At 35.3% G+C, this 26,378-nt stretch overlaps 2 protein-coding genes across 4 annotated transcripts in view; one reads left to right on the forward strand and one right to left on the reverse strand.

The window, feature by feature from the left end:
• The first annotated feature begins 1,271 nt into the window (after nt 1–1,271).
• LOC100254819 (rho GDP-dissociation inhibitor 1) lies at nt 1,272–4,447 on the forward strand. The gene is made up of 5 exons (XM_002271529.5): nt 1,272–1,923; nt 2,223–2,286; nt 2,385–2,606; nt 3,466–3,590; nt 4,098–4,447. The coding sequence occupies exons 1-5, from the start codon at nt 1,690–1,692 to the stop codon at nt 4,164–4,166; spliced, it is 714 nt and encodes a 237-aa protein (XP_002271565.1). The 5' UTR covers nt 1,272–1,689; the 3' UTR covers nt 4,167–4,447.
• A 2,448-nt stretch (nt 4,448–6,895) lies between these two features.
• The window catches only part of LOC100265301 (phospholipid--sterol O-acyltransferase), a 38,041-nt gene continuing 18,558 nt past the window's right edge, over nt 6,896–26,378 (reverse strand). For 2 of the 3 annotated variants that reach the window (XM_010654095.3, XM_010654096.3), the window contains exons 6-15: nt 25,624–25,837; nt 25,365–25,539; nt 24,034–24,133; nt 20,116–20,210; nt 16,107–16,158; nt 15,890–15,961; nt 13,998–14,166; nt 8,598–8,702; nt 8,438–8,522; nt 6,896–7,388 (exon numbers count right to left, since the gene is read on the reverse strand). In XM_010654095.3, the coding sequence (XP_010652397.1) occupies nt 7,241–7,388; nt 8,438–8,522; nt 8,598–8,702; nt 13,998–14,166; nt 15,890–15,961; nt 16,107–16,158; nt 20,116–20,210; nt 24,034–24,133; nt 25,365–25,539; nt 25,624–25,837 (1,215 nt within the window). In that variant the 3' untranslated portion in view covers nt 6,896–7,240. Of the gene's footprint in view, nt 7,389–8,255; nt 8,346–8,437; nt 8,523–8,597; nt 8,703–13,997; nt 14,167–15,889; nt 15,962–16,106; nt 16,159–20,115; nt 20,211–24,033; nt 24,134–25,364; nt 25,540–25,623; nt 25,838–26,378 lie in introns of all 3 variants that reach the window. The other variant, XM_002271473.4, reaches the window with a different exon arrangement.

Here is a 26,378-nt window from a genome sequence, read left to right on the forward strand (position 1 = left end):
GAAGTTTCTAGTCGGTTTTTCTTAATTAGTATGTATTTTAAAATCGTAAAAGTCTATCAAATTTAAAGAATGTAACATCAGTATTAAACTTCGTCCAATTGACCCAAATCAAATAATATATATATCACCGTTAGACTCGATTCGTTTGATCTTATAATACCTTGAAACAAAATTAAACATTCACGGGCACGAAAATATCTACTCTTGAGAAATATTTCTACAATTCAACAACTTTCATAACATAAGTCTTGAGCTTGACTCTCAAATGGAGGGTGGTGTTGGAATTTATTAGTGGGATGTTGAAACCCTAGAAAAGGGGGTGAAGTTTACTATAATGTGAGAAAAATGCAGAGGGTATGAAGCATTAATGAGCAGCTACTTCTCAAGTGAATGAGAGCACAAGACAAATGCTTGGTAAGATAAGATTACTGTAGAAAGGTAAGGTGGGAAAATGTCTCTAGGACCATATAGAGATCACAAGAAAGCTTTGATTCATTTATTATATATATATCTTTGAATTGTTGAATAAAGTTAGAAAAAAAAAATGATATTTAATATTTAATATTAAAAAATGTGACCTTAATTAAATCTATTTGTTAAAAAAATTATTAGAAAATAATTTTAAAATTATTTAACTAAATTTCAAACATGGGAACTATGAGAGTAGTGAAATACCCCCTGAAAGTCAGTAAAAATACGATTTTGCCACTCAATGATCTGAAATGTCAAATTTTGATTGGTTATTGACGCTCCAACCTTTTGTTCAGCATCGTAGAGGAACATTTGTATTTCCGAATATCACGCAAATAACGTAGGCCAATTTGTAAGTTGGGATTGCGAAATGGGGCCCACCATATTTTACTATTTGTTTTCCTTTTATTTCTTCCTCGTTATCCATACCATCATTTTCGCCCTTAAAAAAATAAAAAAAATTTAAATGTAAATATAAAAGGTAAGCTGAAGCCACTGATTCACTAGCTTCTATATAAAATAATTACCTTTTTTTTTTTAAAAAAAAAATGACTACTATAAAAGAATTAGGATATATTTCCTATTTTTTATTTTTTAAAATAGAAAATAATTCTATATAAAATAATTACCTTTAATCTTTAAAAAATTTATTTTTATAGAAAATAAAATGTATACCACACTTAAAAATTCTTTTATTTTTCAATAGAAGGTGAAAAAATTGAAGAAAAATGAAATAAAAATGATTCAATTTAAATATTTTTCATAGTTTTATTTTCTTTAGTAAGTGTTGGTGTTAATTTCAAATTGAAGGAATTGAATGTTTGTGAGACCATGGAGGGAAGAATCTGAAGATTAATATGGAATCTGGGAATGAATTCAATTCAAATAGGAGAAATGCATGGGAACCGTAGGGGAAAATTGCAGCAAAAGGGGAAAAAATTTGAATCCGTTTGAACACAGTATACTTTTTGCCTGGTCAGTGGTCACTGGACAGTGAAACAGTAGGCCGACACTGCTGACATAAAGGGACAAAGACAAACAAACAAACATAGAAACAAGTGAGAAAGTGTAGGTGAGAGAGGGTTTGTGTTTTTAGATAGAAGCCCCCAACATTCATACTTATGTTTTGCTTGTCCTTGTGGATTGTTTAAGGGTTTTCAACCTTTTTGTGGATTGGTGGGCAGTAAGAGGGAGAGGGGGAGAGAGAGGGGGGGAGATATGGAGAATGGCAAGGTAGCAGAAGAAGCAGGGCCATCCTCTGGTGGGGGTTCAGGGTGTTCTTCAGCTTCAGCTGGTGGCAAGGGAGAAAAGCAAAGAGAAATGATTCAGAAGACAGATGATGAGGTTGTTGGGAATGATGATTGTGATGGCGATGATGATGATGATGATAGAGATGATGGTTTTGTTCCTGGCCCTCTTATTCCCCTCAAAGAACAGCTTGAGAAAGACAAGGTTTTTTCTTCTGTTTTTTCTTTTCTTCTCAACTTTTCTATTTGAATTTGTTTGGATTTTGGGTCTGGCTTGATCATAAGATTGAATGAATAGATGGGTTTTTGTTTGTTTTTTTATTCATGGAATCTCGTAAACCCCATTTGACATGTTGGGGTTTCCTTTACGCCTTTGTGCTCTGTTTGGTTGCTGAGAAAAATGGAGGGGAAAGAAAAGCAAACTAGATTTTTTTTTCTTTATTTTTTTAAGGTGTACTTGGGTTTTATATATATTTCATTTTCAAACTGAATTCTACTTTCCAGGAGGATGAGAGCTTGAGGAGATGGAAGGAGAAGCTTTTAGGCTGCCTTGAGGAAGATTTTAATGGTTGGTCTTAGGGAACCGCATATTCTCTAGTTCATTTTCCTATCAGAATTTCCCAATTTTGGATTCTATTTCATGAAGTTGTTTTCCTTTTTCTTTAGGCCAAATGGATCCTGAAGTCAGATTCCACTCCATAGGATTGGTCTCAGAGGATCTTGAGGAAATCAATGCTCCCTTGCCTGTTCATGAAAGTCAGAAAAATGATTTTCTCTTTATCCTCAAAGAGGGATCTCATTACCGGCGTAAGCTAACATTCACTGTTCTTCACAACATTGTCTCTGGCCTGACCTACTCCAACACGGTATGGAAAGGTGGATTCCAAGGTGAATAATCCCTTTCCCACTGCTTATTCTGAGGTCTGCAATATTCATAGCTGATGGATTAATCACAACTGCAATTCTTGATATTGTAATGAATTTGTATTAGTGCCAACTTTGGTTTGTCTAGCGAGCACCTCACAAGGTAGGACTAATTCATGGCAGTTTCATGGGATGAGTTTCAATGATCAGAAACAAAATAAGCAAAAAATGATTTCAGAGTGACAACGCTCACAATAGTAAAAGTTTGGATTGAGTTTGTGCAATTCAAGTAGCAAATTCTAGCCAATTTTTGGCTTGACCCAAGTCTGAATTCGAAACTTCCAAATCAAGTCTCAAAACTTGATAGATTTGATCTAAGGAAAATGCTCTTTTTAGTGATGATATGCTTCCAAAGGTGAGGCATGGTCAAGTCAGTATGGCACTAAGGGGAGAAGTGCTGAGCCTCACGAGTAGGTATTGGCTTCCTTCGGTGTCAAATGGGTGTTATAGCATTTTTTCCTTTTCCAGTATCTTATAAAATTTTTATTTTCTAGAGAGTTGTTTCTCTGAGTTCTTGAATGTTGGAACTTGTCTCTGAATTTTTTGGGAATTATTTTCCCTTTTCTCCCTCCTTTTCCAAGTAGTTGATGAATTCCAAACATGATTTAATCGAATACCTATTTTCATCTCACAAGTGGATTCGTTTCTCCATTGTTCATGGTATGATGAAGCTTGTGAGAACTGAGAAGAGGAAGGTTAGCCTGGTAATTTGCATACTGTTTGATCATGAATAACTGAACTCAATATGCATGATTAATAGCTCCCTCAATATCATTTTCCCTAGACAAATTATAATTTATTAAACTTTCTGTTTTGGTTTCAGTTTATGAAAGCAAGGGAATGTTGGGTACATTTGCTCCTCAGCGCGAGCCATATGTGGTTACCTTGGACGATGAAACTACTCCTTCTGGGGTGCTTGCAAGGGGAACTTACTCTGCAAAGCTTAAGGTACGTTCAAATGGTGTGCATTTGCAAGCTTAGTCGATAATCAAGATTCTAACATTTTGAACTGCTCCAAGATTGAAAACAAGAGACAAAAGGCCCAAAATCTCTTGGCTATGTTTGGTTCCTGGAGATTTTGAGGAAAATGCGAGGAAAAGACAATAAGGGGGAAAAGTAGAAGGAAAGAACAAGTGAAGGAAAATAAAAAATAGATTTAAAGTCGATAAATCATTTTTATATGTTACTTCAAGCTCATTTCACTTTTTTAACCCTTCTATATTTGACTTAGTGCTCCTTGTATTATCACTTGATGTTTGAAAAATTATGTGATCTCTAAACAAATTTTAAGGGGGAAAAAAATCTTGTTTAGTTACTAAGTGTGACTCTGTGCTCTTTTTATGGTTACTCGACATTTGAAAATCATTGGTCCTAGAAAATTTTAGGGGAAAGGAATTCTAATGTTGCGCATATACTGGAATGCTTCATTAACCCATTGTTTCTGTGTGGCAACAGTTCCAAGATGATGATCGAAGATGCCATATGGAACTCAAGTATTCCTTCCAGATCAAGAAGAGAAGCTAGTTGAGGATCTGTTAATTTTTATTTATTTTTTGCCCAGGTTCACAAAAACTGTTGGAACAATGGTGAAATTATTGAGTAAACATTGCATTCTAGGCATAACACAAAATGTAGAATCGGGTCTCAGTTACTGTTTCAGGACGTCCAGCTACACCATACCATGAACATTAGATGTACTTCCTGCCATCATCAATCTTTATTGAAATGTATTTTGAACTATTTGAAGTGGTTCTCAACTTCCTTTTTAACATTGATGCATCGAAATTATCTTGATTGCTTCCTCAGTTTTCGTTTGTGAGTGCCCATTGAGATTGCTTAGATACTGGTTTTATTACTGCCCTGCCGATGAACATGCAACTTGATTTTGATTTGCCAACAGAAAGAGGAGAAGAATTTTAGGAATTCTACGAATTTATATTTACCACCACCCCCACCCCCCAGGTGCTGTCCCATGTATCTTTAGCACATGCCAGCAAGGAGAACTTCTTACAACTGCGCTCAAATGTTGCCTCAATTAATGCTATTATCTCTAACATCCCCCTTGAGCTAAGCAAGGAGGATGACACCACATTTAGCTTGTTCCAAAGCCCATCAAAATGAGTGGAGTGACTTTGTGACAATTTCTCGTCTGGTTGATGGTTAGGACATGTTGAATTGCTGAAGTGTTGGCGAGCACACTCTCTCTAACAAAATAAAGGGCTAGCACTGTGTTTAGTTCTCGAGTGAAGAACAAGGTTAGCACTTAGAGAAACGATGCTGAAGTCGCCATACAACAGAATTGGTGTTCTGGTTTACATGATTCTGAGTTCTTTCAAGAGAGATTCAACCAAGCAACTTTAGCTGCTGCATTTTCCAAGCTTTCTATACTCTGCCTGCCTCAATGCTTCACCAGTTTCTTAGAACTCCAAAAACACTCGATTTTGCCAAGAAAGATGTAGTGGCCTGACGTGGATTTTGACATCTGGGTTAATGGCCCAGTTTGCATCAGAATAGCCATGAAGAAACAAAGCGTCGGACTTTGGGAGATGCAAGCCATAATTGACGGTCCCTCTCAAGTACCCCAATATCCTTTTGATGGCTTTCCCATGTGTGTCCAAAGGGTTTTACGTAAATTATAGAACTTATTTACCGTAGAGCCCTTGCTATCCTTCTATACAAAATTGCATCTTGAAAGGGACCATCATTTCTCATAGAAAATTGAACTCCACTAGCCATTGGCGTTGAAATTGCTTTCGTATTTGCCATTTTTTTCTTTGTAGAGCAGATCATTAATATATTTCCCTTGTGGTGAAAGTAGCAAACCTCCATCTTTAGTATAGCTCACTTCTATTTCCAGGAAGTAGTTTAGGCAACCTTAGTCCTTGAGAGAGATTCTTATTCATGTAAGCAATGAGTGTGTTATTTCTGCTAGATCACCCCCAGTCACCAATATGTCATCGACACTAACCGAAACATAGATGCTAATAATAGCTTTACTAAAATTCATAAATAAAGATTGATAAGCTCTTGATGACTGGAATCGAAGTTGCATTAAAGATAGTCTCAGTCTTTCAAACGAAGCTTGATGGACTAGTTTTAACCCATATAGAGCCCTATTTAGTCTGCATACCAACTGCTTCTCTTCATGACGTTTCTTAAACCCAGGTGGAATGCTATTAAGAAAGGCTTTATGGAATCCATTTCAAGATAATGCAATTGCCGAAACCACTAGGTTGGTTACTAGTTTGACTAATGGTAACCTCTTGTTTCTAATTTGGCTTCATATCTAGCTAAAGCACCATTTGAATTCTTTTTAATCTCTCGTGTACCGATTCACATTCCACAATTTTCTTGTCAGAAAGTAATGACATCAAAGTCCAGGTTTTATTCTTCAATAAAGCATCGGTTCTTGCTTCACAGCAGCTTTCCGGTTTGTATCCTGTAATGCCCACTGATTGTAGTTGGTTTTGTATGCTTCTCTGAAGGTTGAATGGATTCACATGGAAAAGTGTTTCCATCAAAGCTGAGATGCCTGGAAATATCCAGTCTTCCAATTGGATCAAAGCAGTTATATCCCTCATTGTATCCAAGGAAAATACATGGAATGGACCGGAACTGCATTTTGTGTTAATTGTAAGGTCTGGGGAATGGATAATAGGAATGATCAAATATCTTGAACAAGGAATAGTCGAACTTATTATAAAACAACTTACTCCAAAGCTGAATTTTCCATGAAGGACTGGTGTTAGCGACATGCTGATAAGGTACACTGTTGAGGAGTAAACACCATCCCAGAATTCTAATGGTAGAGATGCTTGAGCAATAGAGCAAGTAAGGTTGTCTGACTCCATTGATGGTAGGAATTAACTTAGGAGGACAAACAGAGGTTCCATCAATGAAACCTTCAAGGCCAAAACCATGAATTGGTACCATGATCTGTTGATGCCATATCATAAAATTTCCATCATCAAGACAAACAGCAACAAATTGATTTGCTGGGTTAAGTCTCAGTCCTTCAGGTGTTACCACATGTCTCTTGCAAAAAAACATCTTCTGCACATGCTAGCAAGGAGAACTTCCTACTAACTGCACCCCACTATTGCCTCAACCATTGCCATTGTCTCTAACACCAACATAAGCAATTATTAATCATTCTTGATCATGGATTACACAGACCTAAAATTCTTGGCTGCTTTTCTCCCAAAAAAAAAAAAAAAAAACAAAACAAAGAAGAAAAGAAAAGATAAGAAAAGAAAAAGAAAAAAGGAAAAGAAATCCTTGCTTGTATTTATTAAGAAAAAGATCTGAGGATACAACCAATCCACTTCTTTTCTCATCCACTATCACTTCTAGCTAGGCATAGTATTTCAAAACTTGCAAAATAAGGAATTCAACTTTTCATGATTAATGAATGAAGGGTGAACACTTGATAGACTACGATTTTGTTGAAGATACAGTATGAACCTAGTACCAATCTTACTCACAGGCGGATTCGTCAACCATGAGTAAATGATTTTGATAAATGAATATTCAAAATTTTTTCCTGCAATTGGGAACTATTCTTGAGAATGCTAAATCTTGGGCATGCTTGAAGTTTGTCAGAAGTTCAACTTGTTATCCATTACTCCAGTAGATGAAAAATAATGGAGCCATAAGGGCTCATGGATTCCACCTACCAGAAATGCTGACAGCCAAAAATTGAGTACACAGTATCTGAGACTGAACCCTAGAATCCTCAACCTTTCCCTGCAATGAAGCCATTAAAAATAATGGATTCATAATAAAGAATGAACCTTAAGTACATGAATACAAAAAAATTAATCTATAAAAGCAACAAAATAGCTTCATTCTGCAACAGATGGCAGACTAAGGTAAGGTTAGCAGAGAAAGATACAGTTAATTGTAATTAGAACTCAACAACTACTTTTGAACAGACCTCTACCTTTTAGTTCAAGAGAAATGCCCCATTTATTGCACACCCACAGACTAGATTAAACCGTCAGACAAACAAAAAGCAGTATCTTTTGATTATCAGCAGGAAAAAAAAAATGAAGAAAAAAGAACATATTAGAAGTACTGAAGTACTAATCAAGAGATGTGGTAAACCTTTAGACCATGTTTAGTTCTTGGAAAATTTGAGGGAAAATGCAAGGGAAAAAAATAAAGAGGAAAAGTAAAAGGAAATAAAAAATAGATTACAGTCAAAAAATTATTTTTATATATTACTTCAAACTCATTTTACTTATTTTAAATATTTTATATAAAGATTAAATAATTTAAAAATATATTAGTTTCTAATTGATTTTAATCATATTTAATTTTTTTCTCGTATTTTTCAATGTAACACTAAATATAAGAAAAACATTTTTCTTAGTATTTTTTTCTTTCCTTATACTTTCCAGAAATAACTCAAACTACAGAGTTGGACAATTGAGACAGCTCATAACATTTCCCTAATCATGTCTTCAAGCTCATCACAGCTCAAACCTTTTTACTCCACTCTTGACATTTCAATTAAGGGTCCACCATTTTCCAAATTTCTAATTTAAGAGCGATTGTGCTAGTAGAATTTAGTATTTAACACAGGATAGAAACAAGAACAGAAGTTGCTACCTTGTAATCTATACATAATGTAAGAGCATATCAGCTGAAGAATTCCTTAATCTACAACTCTGTCCTAGGTGAACATCCCCAAAAACATATCTGCATCATCATGCAAGTAAAAACAAATATAAAATTAATATTAAGGTAATATCAGCAGAAAATGTATTTGGTGAAGGAGAAGAAGAAAAGACCTATATTCGCAGTACTCGGGCCAAGCACAACGAGCTTTTCCATAATCCCAATAGCAGTCCTCATGCCTCAAAGGTCCACGCTTAGCTGTTGGACAAGATTTAGCATTGAACATTTAATCAGAGGGGACATGAGAAAAAAATTAATCAAATAAAAATTCACCTTTAGTGACAAATTTTGATTTTGCATCAGGATGAATATCATGCCACATCTGGAGCCATAGCTCCCGCATCAGAACCGGCGATCTGACAATGTTTCTATGATTTGCTACAAGCAAAACGTTCCAATTTAGTGTGAAACTGATAGAAAAGAATGAAGACAACACAAATGAATATGTATACAGCAAGTGGGACAAGAACTCTCAGCACAATATCAAAATCTAGTGTCATCTAGACCAAACTGCAAAAACTGATCTGGAAAAGTTAGAGGGTATTTGGTAAATCAGCTTATAACTTAATGACTTATAATTTAATTTAAATCATTATGTAGATTAAACATGTTTGGTAAAATAACTTAATATTACAACTTAAAGTTATTTTTAACTTTAAGTATGAAGTCAAAATAGTTAAATTATTTTTAATCTCAAATCCTTTTTGCTTAATTTGTCCATAGTAGTGAAAATATATTTTAAAATTATGATTCCATATCCATAACTCATTTTTTATAATAAATATTTATGGTTATCTTAACTATCTACAATACTTTAAATATAGATGATTTACAAATAAATTTATTTCTTGAAATTAATGAAAATAAATATGAGTTAAAATCAATGAAGATAAATATTAATTAAAATTAAGAAGGGTAAACGTGTCAATTTGATAATTTAAAATAAATTTTATGTTAACTTTACCAAACAATCTTCATACTTAAAAGTAAAAATAAATAAATAATAAGTTTTAAGTTAATTACTCAAACGATTTAACTTATATCAACTTAAGTTATTTAAGCAACAAGTATTAAACTTTACCAAATACCCTCTTAGTCATAGAATATTGAAAATGGGAACAAAAAGGAGGCAATAGCTATTCCTTGAGACCTCAATGAAGCAACATTAACCTTAAAGAGAAAGAACCTAATGGATGCACTAAGATGCTTAATGTAATGAAGACTGATTGCAAAATAAGAATAGTGATGTTTATTGAGAGGAACTTGCATTTATCATAAAAGAAAAGGTTGCTAGAATTCAGAAAAAGGAATCAGCAGTTGCAAATTTTTCTCATTAATTCAAGAAAGTGGATCAACATATCCTTACATGGAACAAATAACTAAACAAATTTCAAATTCCATGCTTGTTTTTGAGAATGCAATAATCTTGAAATCATGATTGATATTTACCAACATTTTGCTATACTTCTAAGGTTGTATTGCCATATTAATGCCCTTCCAATCTAGAGATAAACCTAAAACCAGAAAAATGATGGAACGAGAACCCTGGTATTCAGTAATATAAACAAACTGCTCTATTCATGAAGTTGAGTCCCCTTTTATCATTTAGAAATTATTCTATGAAACAGTCAATGGATTATAGAAAACAGAATGACCAAAAATTCCACCTGTGGCCAGTCATGATACTTGTTCATTAATCAATTTTGCATTATGAACTTCTCCAATGCAATATATACTTCGGATATACTGTTTTCTTCCATCATACAAAGTACAGTTTTAAAAGGAAAATATATATATATATATATATATATATAAAGATTTTCATAAAAATTATGCTCACACCTTTCTTAGAAACAAAAGATAAAATGACTGATTCCATTGGAGGAGGACAAGAAAGGGATGAGAAAGATTGTATAATATGTAGTATAATTGTATAAATTCTTAAATTCTACACTACATACACAATCTATATTTGGTTAAATACCCTCATATCCATGTCATGGCTTTTCAAACATTTCCATGTTGCCATAATTTTATCATGTTGAAACCAAGTCCTATGTTTGTTTCCATGCAAAATATATAATCTCCAGAAATTTTACATCTAATTAGCCAACAAGCTGCTGATTACAGGAAATCTTGCCAATAAACCACTGGACAAAATTGAAATACTCCTTGTATGATAAGAGCAAATGTAGCTACTCCCAAGAGAAAGTTAAAATTATTGAACAAAAAGTTTTACCATGGTTTCAATAAGCTGCATCACCTGCAAAACCTGTTGGGAAATGACTGAACTTTCTCTATCTCCAATGCTATCCTTCACATTAACAACCTTATTCATATCTAACATGTAACTAGTATGGCATATGCAGTCAAAAGTTCAAATGGCTCACCTCTTTAGATGGAACTCTTGTTAGCTTAGGTACATACCCAGGTCACAAAAGGTAGATCTAAACCTACACAAACACAGAGATCCCCTAAAACAATCTCAAGTAAATCTACCATCCCACTCAGTGAAACTGTAAGCCACATGATTGGACTATCTAGGCTTCCAAGGGCCAAGACAAATATTTCTCCTCCAATACTAAATCCTCATTAAACAGTAAAGAAGCCTTCAAATACCTCTCCACTCCTTGAAGGGACCGAGAAAACATGCACTGCAGAATTCCCTTCAACCAGGATGTTCCAGATGCCCAAATCAAAGCTAAAATCAAACTCTATGAGGGAGGCCATTGTGTACTGGTAATACATTTTTTTTAAAAGATGACCCCTTTTTTCCTGTTGGGAATCAAAATTGGACCTTTCACATTCCACTCCAACCCCTTGAGCAAACCCTCAAGGGACTTGGTTTCTCCTTACATATTTGAACCCTTTGCATTAACAACTGCCTCATATCTACCATAATATAAATCATATGATATACTATGATCATAGTGTATGGACATTTTTTTGACAGGTAAACTAAGTAGTTATATAAGGCACACAAAGTACATACAAATAGTGCCAAAAGGCAACCAACAGGAAAAGAGAAATAAAAAAACCACAACTTGATACAAAAACATCACCCTAAAGGCCTAGAAAAACAGAAAGTCCCCAAACGACCTTCTTTCAGGCAAACCAAGTCTGCTTGCTGCTATCTAATCAAAGCCTTGAAATTCTAGCTCTTCACACTGACATTGGCCCCTCTAAGAATCCAAAAGATAAATACAAACTTCATCTACCCACTAAAACAATACGTTTTGCCCCCTTAAAAGTTACAAGCAATCCCGCTTCTCTAAATCCCTTCTAAATTTTGAAAACAAAGAATTCATTCTCCTCTTCCCACCCTCCTGAATCCTCACCTCATCTCTATCATTCCCATTTCTGAGGAGAGCCAAACACTCAGCCTTTAAACCTACTATCAGCAATCTGAAAATCTCAAACTTCATTGACAATCAGAAACCATTTCCCACCCATTCTTCCTGATCCTCTCTTTACTTCTTTGATTGGTTGTAATTAACAAAGCACCCCAATTTCTGAAGCTCCCTATCAAATTGAGATGTAGAGGACGGCTTCCTCTTCTTACTTAAGGACGCTGCTCTATGGTCCTTTCTGGATTCCAATTTTCTCAACAAGGATACAAATTCCTTTTCATTCCCTTCCACTAGCAATCCAAAAATCTGCTAAAGAAGACGAATTTCCCAAAAGACAGATAAGAGAAGCTCCCATCTCTCATCATATCCCTGATATGAATGCCATTTTCTGAAGCCATGTTCTCACTTGCCACATCTAGGTCCGTACTCTCGGTGTCTCTAGGATGATCCTCCAGGAAGTCCACAACCAAGCCCTCACTAGAAAATTTCGCAACTGCCCATAACCATCACCACCCTTTCATTCTACTGAAAACCCTTCATCTTGCTTCCTCCATGGAACCAAGCTATTGGCTATCCCCGACAATGGACCACTGTCTTTAGAAGTAGAAGAGGAAAAAGGAGAAGACTCACCCCCCATCAAAATAAATGGAGTCGATAACGTAACTACCAAATCTTCCACTTCCAATAAGAGGGCAATATCTACAGATGGCGCTCTTCTTCTCTGGGCTCTATGTGGAGAGAACCAACAAAGAGAGAGCCACCTCATCGCAAACCATCCTCAAACAGACAAGATCAGCTAAGAAAATTCCTGGCGCCATCTCTTAATCCACAACATCTGGAGGTTCCTACCTGCACAATGTTGAGATAGACTCTGCTGTCTTGGGACACTAGAATTTACTACCAGCTCCCTTCTCACAAACATCAGATCTTTTTCCAAAGGCAAGAGGCTAGATACTTGTCCAGTGCTTCAAAGACACATCAGTTTTTGTAATTGTTAGATCAGGCAAACCCACCACCCACCCCACCTCTCTCTCTGCACATCCTATGCACATCTATGATCTAATATTGAAATGGAAACTCAAAACAAATAAATTCATTTCTTTGTCAAAACTAGAAAATATTGTTGCCTCCATAAAAAAATAAAAAATAAAAAATAAACTTAAAAAAATATAATTGCAGGTATACTTCCACATTATTATGCTTCAAGTTTATTGTCTCATTGTTATAGTTTATGTCATCCAGTAGGCTGCAAATAATGGAACGTATAGTAGCATGCTTTTTGTTGGTGAAAACAGTATGCTTATATTTTCAATGGAAGGGTGACAATGTCTCAAGTAATTGAGTACTTGTCCAAGGATATAATAGTCAGACAAATTGACTTTGGTCTACAGACCTGCACCAGGCACTAGAGCACATGTCCACATGAAAGTGGATGGTAAGAAGGCACCCAAAAAGAGCCATTCACCCATCCCACCCTTTAGCTATCTTTTAGTCCCTGTTTTATTTCTATGGTTCTCTATGTTTTGCCTACTTTTCCTGATTTAATGCAAGTATCTAAATCATGTTGAGTTCATTAAGGGAAATGTGCCCAATACATCCTAAAATTCGTCATTTTGTTTTATATGCATCTGAGTATAAAGGAATGCTTAAAATTATGTCTAATAAGTACTTAGGATAGAACTGTGTATAGGCTTTACCTGTTTAAAATTGGGAGGGCAACAAAATCCTTTTTGAAACTATTAGAGTTTTATTTCTATTGGGTTGAAGGTATGGGAGTTTCTACTTTCTAGTCCAAACACCCTAAACTCGTGTTTATCTTGTAGTCTGTTTTCTGCTTCTACTTGCTGGCTATGTTACCATGTTATGTAGCTGTTCACTTTACTATCCGTTCCCTCAGACAACTTGAAATGAACTATGCATGTGAACCATGAAATGTACATAATGTGCATAAGGTAGAAGAATAAAATCATAATGCATTAAAAAAATAAATCATATATTCAATTGCAGTTGCACAATATAACTGAAAGTAGAGAAAAAAGGACGAAGTAAAAAAAGGTTGCCATCATTTCAGTTTGAAGCCAGTGAAAATTTTTCCAGACTACTGAAGTAATCATATAAGTTACGCTTGTGGAAAATTTCCATGTGGGAAATCCTTTTTAATGCTGATTATATTTTCGTCAATCTTTAGTTTTAAGGCAGGAAAGCATTTATTATCTCCAATGAAATGGTAGACAAAGCAGGTTAACTAGATATCTTTTGAAGCAAGAGTCCTTCAGAAACTCCATGCTTCAGTTCATAAGCACAGCAGTATTTATGTCAATACCTTTATCAAGCTCCCAAACCGCTGTCCTTCTTCCTGGAATACTTTTAGAATCTTCATAATAGGTTATATACTTAACCCGAGGTGACCTTGTCATATTGGGAACTATATCTTCATCAGGATGATGTTCTACATTGAACTCCACTTGTATGTCAGATCCATCATGCTCCGACTGCAAATTTCAAAAAACCAAATGAATGATCTAAACTCTTCTGCACAATAAGATCATTTTACTGTGGAAAGATTACTGGGGGTCTATGCTAGCTCTATCTACTATTTCTCTTCCATTAGTAAAATTATCAATGACAAAGAGAGGGTGAGAGGCCAGGTAAAACCCAAAATAACAAAATGAGATTATTACACAAGGCAACAACTCCACTCAATTTAATAAAGCCTTAATCCCAGTAAGTTTAGCTAAATGAATCTTATTTTTCCAATCAGATTTTTAGGACCACATCCTCCATTAAGTTGTTGGCGATATTTCATTTCTCACGACCTCAATCCATGTTTCTTTTGGCCTTCCTCTTGTCGGTTTGAGCTACATGAATCTTATTTTGCCATTGAGATTTTTAGGACCGTATCCTCCATAAATTGTTGGCATATTCCATTTATCACCAACAAGGCACAAGAGACATCAATTCCTAACCACACTCCTTTGAACCTTTGCTGAGGTATAAACTTGATGTTTTGTGATTTTCTAACAGAATATCAATCAAACAGAGATATATTACAAACTGAAAGATAAAAATTCTATATAATGTCGGTCATGAATACAGATGAAAGATAGAAAGGTATTAAAGTGAAAATAAGCGATTTCAAACAGTGAAGATATTCATAAATTTGAACAAACATAATTGATCATCAAGTCAAAACTTGGACCTTGATTCTATTGAATTTTTAAAAGTAGAGGGGCTAATAATCCAACTCCACCATTTATTAGGTTCTTGAAGGGGAATGGAGCCCTTACATCAAAACCTCCATTTTTTCTTTCTAATATTTATGAATCATCATATACACTGCAAAAATAAAATGCATATGGTTTATTTGATGAAACTTCTCTTAGATTGTCTCTATAAAAATTAATCACATATGGGGTTTTAAAACAAGGGTCTCGTGAACTGCATCGTTTCCCATTCACCACCCACAGGCAGAGTGACATGCATCAGAAAAATAATGCAAATATACAGGGAATCTACTGTAATGATACCATGCCATATAATCTGAAAATTGAATTTCATTGATCGCCCCAGATGGTCTTATTCAACGATTGCCATTCCAGATCTCAAATTTTATCAGAAAAACTGAACGGGCAATTAATCTTATACCATACCCAGTGGCCGAGCTAGAAATTTATTTCAGGAGGGCAAAGACAAGGAATTTATCCAAGGGGGCAAGAATGTAGCAAAGTTCCAGTTATGGCTTATAATAGGTTCCAGGATGAATCCTCCCATGCTAATTTTTGGTTTTCATTTTTCATGGGGATCCAGCTGCTTCCCCTGGGCACCAGGTGGCTCCACCCTTGAATATACCTATCAAATGTTATAATACAGATTTTAGACATCTTCTAGTCATTGTTGTCCCACAAACCACTTGAAGTTCATTCCATTACCATATTTTTAGGAAGTGGACATATCAACCTCTTTCACTGTTATGCACATGGACTTCCTTTCCATACAACATATAGAAAATACACAAAATCATATCTCCTTAGGTTACCATATAAATTAAGACTTAAAATTATTATCATCATTTAGCTTCCTGGGCTGATTGATCTGGTTTTGTTGGACTAGAAAGTGCAAACACATAATACATTAAGTGGAAGACAAATCCATTAAATATTAAAAATTATCCCCAAAAGATTAACGAGTCATTATGCAGTTCCACAAATCGGATACCTGAGGAGCTCTTGTTATGTTCACTTTTGGCCCAAGCCAATTCTTGCACCAAGAGAGAGAATGGTATGGAACCTGTAAACAAATTTGTCTATACTCAACAAAGCTAAAAATGCCAATCATATTTTATAGTGCAGGTCAAAATGGGAAAATAAAGTGGAGGAATTTGACTATGCTCTGTATTTGGTCACTAAATATATGCAACATTTCTTGAGCATACCGTCTCATCCCCACTGGCAGCTCCTGGGTTCCCTTCAACTAGATTTCCTGATCTGTAGGAATAGCAAGAACATAAATATTAGAGTTCCTAGAAGCTGAAAGATTTTGATGGTGACATTCATTAACTGAAATTGTGATCAAAGACGGTTACCTCAGTAATCCAAGATTATACATAGGGCTGTGCTTTGCATAAATATGGTTTCAAATGCTTAAAAATGGAGTGTAATTAAAGTGTGGCTCTATGTACGTAATGAGCCCGGATTAGGAACTCATGGAGTATTTGACATGCTTGTTTACATGAAAACAAACACACCAGGTGATAAGCCACATGTATGCCAAAGACATGGGTGGACAAGAATATCACGTAGGTTTAGTTTCATGAGAGCAACCATAATTGCTAAAAACTTACAATACACAATAAGATACAATGATATATGATACAATATAACAATATGATACATTTTTTATGGAAATGAATATGTGTCACAATCCATATCTTAACTTAAGTGTATCTTATGATACATATATGATACACCATACCATACGTGATACAATAATATACACACATTCAACTATCTTTTAGAATTTTTAAGAAAAATCAAACTCAATATATTTTTGTTGTTAAAAGAATTATTATATTGATTGTTTAAAATGCAGAGAAAGGTTAGAAATTAATCATGAAAGGGAGAAAGAGGTAAAATAATTCTATACGAAAAACTTCCTTCTTGTTGTCAAAGCTCATAACGGGAGTTAAGTAAATTTATTTTCATAATGACTAAATTACCATTTGAATGGTTTGAATGTTGACATTGAAAATGATGGTGATTGGTGAATAACAACTTTTACTTAATGTATTCGGTGTTCTTTTCTTTGGATATATATATTTTTTAGTGAGGAAGAAACAATGACAAACACAAAAAGTTGGAGCTTTCAAGATAGCACTTAAAGACATATATATCAAAAACATATATAAGTACATATACCTAATTAGAATTTGGAGCTAAAAATCAAGTCTAAAAATTTAAGAAGTTTATTTTCATAGATTTTGTGATGAACTTATACATTAAACTCTTATTTTGTTAAATTGAACTTTTTAAAACTCTAGTATTCAATGTTTTCATATGGTGTGATAAAGTTTAACTCGTTAAATCTTACTATCTTTCATGAATTGATTATATATTACTCTATACTTTATGCTTCCTATGTATGTGCACATGAATATATATTTTCACAATATAAAAAAAATATGACACACGATACGGAAAAATAGAAAACATGATATACATTATGTTTAACAAGTCAACAACTATGAGAGCAACTTATAGGACTTCTAACTATTCTGCTCAAACTTGTGTAAATGATTACATCCAAGTAAGAATCATAATGCATGTTGTTGAACATTCTTTATCAACTTCACATGCAATGACTATTAATGCTGCTCCACACAATCACACACCTTTAGATAGTTCCAAATAACTATTTTAATTATGATGATGAATAACTAGCTATTTATAAAGCTATCTAACCATTGACAGAAACTAATCTTATACACTGATGTTCCTTTTCCTCAATGATTCATCTAGAATTGTTTCATTATTGTTATAATTATTATTGGCTTACAGATTGTAGTCATTTTTTTCACAACATAAAAAAATTATGACACACGATATGGAAAAATAAAAAAACAATATACTATATGTTTAACGAGTCAACAACTATGAAAGCAACTTATAGGACTTCTAACTATTCTGCTCAGACATGCGTAAATCATTAAATCCATTCAAGAACCATAATGCCTGTTGTTGGACATTCTTTATCAACTTCAGATTTAATGACTATTAATGCTGCTCAGCACAATCACACACCTCAAGTATGGCGAAGAGGAGGGGGGCTGGCGTACTCGGGATGTGATGGGGAGAAATGGAGTTGGGCTTTGGAAAGCAATTAGGAAGAAGTGGGGGCTGTTAGATGCCAGGGTAGCTTACCATATGGGTAATGGGCAAAGAGTGAAATTTTGGAAAGACAAGTGGTGTGGAGATGGGCCACTTTGTGAGTCTTTCCCCTCTCTTTTCTCCATGTCCATGTCGAAGAATGTTTGGGTTTCGGAGGTTTGGAATCCCGTTGGTGATGGGGATGGTTGGACTTCCCTTTTTGCAAGGGCGTTTAATGATTGGGAGATTGATTTAGTGGAGCGGTTGTTGCAGAAGATCCATGTTTTCAGGGTTCAAAGGGAAGAGGAAGATAGAGTGATCTGGACAGCTTCAAATGATGGGGCTTTCTCAGTTAGGTCCCTTTATTCTATGATGGAGCCGGGGGGCTCTTCTATGTTCCCTAGTGAAAGAATTTGGAGGGCAAGAGTGCCTCCAAAGGTAGCTTTCTTTGCTTGGGAGGCTTCTTGGGGTAAAGTTTTAACGCATGAGCAACTTCAAAGGAGGGGGTTCTCTTTGGCAAATAGGTGCTTTCTTTGTCTATTTGAAGAAGAAACGGTGGATCATCTCCTACTGCATTGTGTCAAGACGCGGGTCCTGTGGAACCTTCTTTTCTCCCTTTTTGGTATATCTTGGACTCTTTCGTGTACAGTGAAGGCAACCCTTCTTGGGTGGAATGGAGGGTTTGTGGGGAAAAGGCGCAAGAAGGCTTGGCAAATGGTGCCTTTATGTATTTTTTGGTCAGTATGGAAGGAGAGAAATAGGCTAGCGTTTGGGGATGAGGATCTCTCACTTCAAAGGTTGAAATATTCTTTTGTATGTAATCTTTGGTCTTGGGTCAGGGGTTCCTTAGCAGAGAGTCATTCTTCTCTTGTAAGTTTTGTAGACTGGATAGGCTCCTAGTTAGGGGAGGTGGTGTGTATACTCCTTGTATACTTAGAGGGCACCGGTTTTTGGTGTTTCCTCCTTTCGCTTAATATACTTCTTTTTACTTATAAAAAAAAAAAAAACTATTTTAATTTATGATGATGAATAACTTGCTATTCATAAAGCTATCTAACCATTGACAGAAACTAATCTTATACACTGATGTTCCTTTTCCTCATTGGTTCATCTAAAATTGCTTCATTATTGTTATAATTATTATTATTGGCTTACAGATTGTAGTCATGGTAGTTACCTTAGTGGCATTTTAACTTTTAACTGTTGTTTCAAGGTTCTGGGAGTTTCTCAATGACCTTTGGTCTTCCACATGTTGAAATACTGACAATTAGAAAATAGTGAACCTTCACAAATTTCCAGTCAATTCTCCAAAAGGGTCAACTGATGCATGGATGGCACCATTTCATTCGTTCACGTAAAAATGGTACCACCTAATTGGTCTGTGACTTATCACCTAGCTAGCTCTTATTCACAATACCCCCATAAATAGAGCTAAGGAGTCACCATTTTGAAGAAATTGTTTCTAAAAGATAAAAAAATTTCTCTCTAAAGTTGAATCTCTCAATTTCAGAAGAATAATAAAGGTCACTGCCACTCTTGAATCCTCTTGCCTCTTACTCGACTCCATTTTTCCCTTGAACCAAGACACCTCACTGTCTACATGGCCAACCCCCTCTGGCACAGAATAAATTCTAGACAATTATAGTTTTAAACTTTCAAAACAAGCTTTGATAAAACTTAATGTTTCCCATGTTTCCTTGTTTCTCACACTCAACTCCTTCCTTCCCCATTTTAAAACACCTTAATCAATGAGAGTGTACAAATGTGTTTGCATGTGTCCTTCACTCCTCCAACAAAGATCCACTGTAAACATTGATAGTTTTAAAAAATTTTAACTAATGTTTTTTAAACCTAATAGAGGGTGATTGGCAACTTTCCTGTGTTTCCCTGTCTCTCCCACTCTCAACTTCTTCAACCTCCATCTTAGAACATGTTAATTAGATTCCCAAATAAACAAGTTTATTTGCTCTTAGCAATAATTAAATGCAATACATGTCAAATTGGCTGTTGAGTTTGGTATTTATCAGAAATATTTACTGGTTCACTATTATTCTTGTCATTCAGTATACCAACACTCACCTTGAGACTAAAGATCCTTCAATCTCATAAATGACATCAGTCATGATCCAGTTATCAGGATACGGCTTTCCACTTGGTGCAAAATAATAACCAACCTGCTTTTCCATTCCCACAAGCCAAAATAATTACTCACTTGAACAACATTACTGATTAAATATAGAGCAGACATCAACAAAATCCTCCTCATAAGAATGATATATCTAAGGAAAAAATAAGACTGAGAAATGATTTGCAGAGAAATTAACCATAAAAAATAGTGAAAAATACTACAGAACTTGAGATAAAGTACATAGTAACGTGTAATCTTTCCAACTTAAAGAAAAAATAAATAAATAAGCAGAGGAAAGATAAGAAATGAGTACAATTTGTATGAAGGTAGAGGTGGTACCAAATCAAGAGAAGATGAGGGAGAGTTGTCCAAGATGATTCAAGCATGTACACTTAAGATCTCTGAATACATAAGTTCATAAGTAGGCCAAGAAAGACATGCTAGAGCAGTGAAAGACAACATGATTACCAAGGATCTAATGGAGAATATGGCTCTAAATAGAATTAAATGAAAAAAAAGATTAATGTCACAGTTGGAAAATATGCACAGCCTATACAAAGACTTTCCAGCTAGGAAATATTTTTGATATGCACAGCCTGTATGAAGACTGGAAATATTTTTTAATTAAGTTTTTCCTTATTAATTTAGTTGACTGGTTCTTTTTTGTAAATAGAGATATCCTAGGCTAAAAATAAGCTCATTCCTTTTTTCTATTTTTGGCCTCTTACAATTTGTATATATTTGGTGTAATTCTATTGAAATAATTCTCAAAGTCAACAGTGACCAACCCTAAGTAGTTTTGGTTAAGGTGTTATTGAGTTGAGGGAATATGATTTCAGCACTCAACCCATGATTTATGCAATCCACCTCAAGTTGTTTTCAAAAAGAGCTTAAACTACCTCCGAAAATGCATGGAAAGCTTTAGAGACAGAATGGAATGTCAAAGCATTGAAAAAGGCAGACGCTCATCAACAATGCAAGGATGAGAAACTTCTTTTTTGGACAGTGGGGCCTAGTTTTGAGGGGAGGAGCAGGGTAGACAGAGATGAATCATTGCTCGGGAGTTCAAGATAGAAAAGGCAGATGTTCACACAAGCACACACATGTAGATACTTGATAGATGGATGTACAAAAAATACATAACAGTCCTTGTTCAGCCACAACCACCCTTCTCCACTAGGCAAGTTATGGTAAAAGGGCCCATACTTTCCACCCAACCCTTTGGTCCTAGGAATGCTGGTCTTAAGAAAGAATGGTTGCGCTTCTCATGATTTTGATCTTACTTCACGATTGAGAAATGAAAGGTGGAAAGTGGGGAGAATTGTCCAAACCCTCATTGCCATACTTAGATTCAAGTCTCAAGGAATTTTCATGTGAGATATCCATCTGATGTTTATACAGCAGCATCTGCAGCTCTTTTTGGGCAAAATAAAAATAAATGGCATATTTTGAGGAGTATTGCATACTTCTTTTTTTTTTTTTTTTTATGAGAAACAACAATGTGATATATTGAATTAGGAATTAAGAAGTACAATGAAAGGATGAGAAATCTTCCCACAAACAAAAGTTAAACATAAGGAATACCAAAAACTATAAATCATAAGATAAATACAAAAAGCAACCTCTCCTTACTAACCCACACCCTTGGAACTACACACTGTTACCCATTCAAGTTTAACCACATTAAGGGGAATGTCCTTAAAAGTTGTGGTGCAAGAGGCCCAAAAAGAAGTAAGGAAATGAATGGTATCCCAAAGAACCCCTGAATTCTTTGCCTTGTCCTCAAAAATCTTACTATTTCTTTCCTACTACACAACCCAAATTAAAGCAAAACAAACAATTTGCCACAATACTAGGCCTCTCCTAGAGCTTCCCAATTCCTTATATGAAATGGTCATCATGTCACAAATACTCCTCGGGAGAACCCAATCCATCTTGGTCAATTTAGATCATTTATACTATAGTCCTATAAAAAGAGATGATCTACTGATTCTACATGCTCCATACACAACTTATAGATATAGGGTTTTGTAGGATCTTCTCAATTGTAGTATGTCATTAGTATTTACCTTTTTGTGTGCCACTAACCAAACAGAGGACTTGATCTTAAAAGAGACTTGAGATTTCCAAACAAAATTAGAAGGGAAAAATGGAATTGGATCATAATTGTGGGATAAGACTAAGAAAGATTTTATTGTAAATAAACCCGAAGAAGATAAAGACCAAGCTCTCGCATCTGGAATAGATTGGGATGACTGCAAACGAGAAAGAGAGGACATAAGTCTTTCTAGATATTCTACCTCAAAATCAGAAAGGATATGACAAACGTTAAAGTTCTAAGAGAAAGGAGAAGCAAACCTAAGAATTGATGAAATAAGAAGGTTTTTAATTGTGACTATTCTGAATAGTTTGGAAATCGAGAACCCAAAGATTGATCCCTCATCACAAGTCTTCCAAAAAACGGATTCTCTCCCCATTTCCCACCACAAACCAAGTGTACTTGGTAAAATCCTGAAAAACCTATACAATAGCCTTCCATGAGCAACAATGTAACTACCTGACTATGGTGTTAGCATCCCATCAATTAGTACGTGTCCCATATATGATAGAATAACCTGTTGCCACAAAGCAAAACTCTCCCTAGGAAACCTCAATAGTCATTTCCCTAATAGAGCACAATTCCTTAGAGAAATCTTCTTAAACTCCAATCCCCCTTCAACCATAAGCTTACACATTAAATCTCAGCTAATAAGATGGCCTCTCTTAAACTCCTTAGCCCTTGACCAAACAAAATCCCTTTGCAGTTTCTCAATTTTTCCAACCATTGCAACGGGAATCTTGGACAAGGATAGGAAATAACTAGAAATATGGAAGAGGCACAAATGGATAAGAGTTATCCTTCTGCCTGATGATAAATAGGCCTTTTTCACCTATCTAATCTTCACGAGATTCGCTGATCCTAAAAAACACAAGCCTTTGGGTCCCCCCCCTCCTCCCCAAGGGAAGACCTAGATAAGGAACAGGCCAATCAAAAGTCTTGCAATGTATTTGCATACTTCTAACCAAAAGTTCCTTTCTTCTAATTGCAAACCTTTCCTTGCGCTTTGATTTAAAAAAAAAGGTTATGAAAACTAATAGCTAACTGCTAACATTGACATAGAAAGAAATCCAAATCCATGGAATCCTGTAGCCCTTGGCTAGCCTTTGAAGGATGGATGAAATGCATCAGCCAATTGGATCCTATTGTGGCAGAAAGAACATGTCATTCTATCATAGACCAGTATATACAAACAGAATGAAAGTTTCCCATTATATTTTTTAAAATTCCCAACTAAGTCTTTACATGAGTGCATGAGAATAAGTACAGATTTTATTTCAATGTATTTGTGTTGGGTCCTCAAGGAATAAAATATAGTCTGACATACTATGCCATGGCTCCAGCAAGCACAACATGGCAGACATTCTTTAGATGTCAGTGCTACACTGAAACAGAAGAGACTAGTCCCAAGACTACTGAAAGTACTTAAATATTGTCATCCAGATCTATTTAAGAAGTTGACCAATTAACACAGCTTGTTTAACAAATCTGAATGGAGCCTAAAATCTGAGAAGAAAAATGTTCTATTCCAGAAAAATATCCAAATGCATCATTTATCTGGATTTTAAAAAATGCAATTCAATCAAGCATGGAAAGCATGCTACACAAACCATCAAACAGGAAAAAAAAAAACTTCCATATTGATCACGTGACATGAAAAACTAATGAGCTAAAAAGCAGGTAACAGAACTGGAATCCACAAGCATCTATATAATTGGTTAAGTCATGACAAATACTAATGCTACATTTCACTTGGAAAACAAAATAATACCTCAGTCTTTATATTTATTCCATAGATACAAAAAATGTTCTTTAAAGGTGGTCTGTCCCATGGTGTAAGTGGATTCAAAACTGGATCACCATGATATAACCTGAAAAAAACAGCATCACAAACAAAGCCTGTTGGAAAGTTAACTACAAAACATTCAAGATAAAGAGGCAAGAAAAAACAAAAGGTTTCAACCTTGGATAAAGGCAGTAAAATTGCAGAGACTGCGGGAAAAGAAAACGGTCTGAGTATGTATGTGGCTTTTTGCTGAGCATGAAACTGTCTAAAAAACTCAGGGAAGCATGCGGGTGAGTGTCTAAGTGTGAAACTGTCTATCTACAATGATTACTTATCTGTCATGCCAAGATTTTTATGTTAGATTTGTATATAGTACCACCACTTACAGCTAGATTCATCCCCTCAAAAAGACATTCTTTTGCACACACCAGAGCCTTGATAATGAGATGCTTTCTGCTACAAAACATGTTATATTGCACAGTAGCATCTAAAATTGTAGGACAACATCGATGATAATGCTGCCACTGGTAAGCATACATATATATTTTTTTTTTTGATAAGTGTAAGCATACATATATATAAGAAGTTCAAAGATAGGACTCTCAATGAAAAGGGGCCTACTATCCGAATATTACCAATTCCCACTCTCCATATACAAAGAAATAGCTTAAGCTTGTAGGATTTGGTTTCACAATTTATATCATGCTCTTTAAAACCCTCCCACACATGCTGCCTCATACACGCATGTGGAGAGATACACAATCCCATAGGCAAACAACCATGGTTAGTCTCTTTTGGTTTACGTAATAAATTGGGAAAATAAATATGTGGTGAGGCCCGAACACATGACCTCCCATCAAATGAGGCTCTGATATTATGTTGAACTACCAATTTTTCTAAAAGTTTAAACTTGTAAGATTTGGGTTCACAACGTATATCATGCCTTTTAACAATAAGCAAATGTTATGCCATGACGATTTCTGATATAATTAACATTTATAGGTGTCCTAACACTTGGGGACAAAGAGACGGACATGCTAACATAGGTCCTTATGTTCAACATGGATATAGAGTTCCAACATGGAGCCCTCACAAAAGCAATACTAATTCCAGTATACAACACAAAGTTTCTATGTGGCAATAAAATAAGAAATTTCGGAGGTTATGAAGTTTTACTGAATAAGTGGACTAGTTAGGGCCCCTACTAGGGAAAGTGAGAGGAGGAATGGCTATGCTTTTGGCATTCTATATTAGCAACCTTGCCTATGGAGTGCAAAATGCTTCAAGGAGCAGAGAATTATTAAGACAGGACCCACTTCTGTAATTGGTACAAGAGCCTCTTGCTATCTGGATCATAACCCTCTATTGCTTTGAAAAGGGTTCCATCTGATATCTCACGAGCGGAGAAGGATAACTGAGTGGGGAGTCCACATTCCATGTTAGATAAGTTGGTCTGTGCTACTTCTGAAACTGACGGGTAGGCATCCATTCCTGCTAATACAAGAGATAGGTAGAAGTAATGAGCACAGTAAGAGCATTGTCACTATGAAATTCATATGATGCTCTAAGTCTTACCTGGAATTGAAGGAATTTCAATATTGATTATATTTGTTGGCCATCCAGAGTAATTTTGCCGAAATTCCTGTTCATCACACTGATATGTTTGATGGCTGCTCCTACTCCAATGAGAGAAATGCTTCCTATAGAGATTATCCGCTCTACAATGTTGTGAAAATGGCATCATCCATAATGAAGAGCCAAACGAATTCAACATCAATCGAGCTGTTCCCTGATATATTGTCAATACCATAATCATAGATCACCACAAGTTCCAACAAGCTAGTGTAAGTTACATAGTCAATTCAAATGCCAACAAGTTATTGCAAGTTACCTGCACTAGCTCAAATCCTAACAGTATGATCATTCTCAGTACTGATGATCATAAATATGTATGTGCTTTTGGTGAAGTATTATGATTAGCAAACATTTTGGAAATTTTTGGACATTTTGAAATTTACATGATTTTATCTTATCCATTCATCTAAATTGTTTCTCAACAACTCAAGGTTTAGTTTAAGCTTCTTAATATCAGTGAGAATACCAGAAGTCCACTGCCATCAAAATGCTCCACATATATGTTGGCAACATATGGGTCAAAAGCATAGAAGTTCAATCAGCAGGAGAAAAAATAGAGGGCACCATTAGAATTGCTAGCCATATTGTTGATCAGGTTATCAAATTGGTGCCTGGTAAAATGGCAGTCAAAACAATGCTAGAACTTTTTCTTTGGCCTAACTTGGGAACAGCCAAATGGAACTAAGCCAACTAGA

This window comes from Vitis vinifera, chromosome 7 (genome assembly GCF_030704535.1).
Source record: "Vitis vinifera cultivar Pinot Noir 40024 chromosome 7, ASM3070453v1".
Taxonomy (NCBI): Eukaryota; Viridiplantae; Streptophyta; class Magnoliopsida; order Vitales; family Vitaceae; genus Vitis; species Vitis vinifera.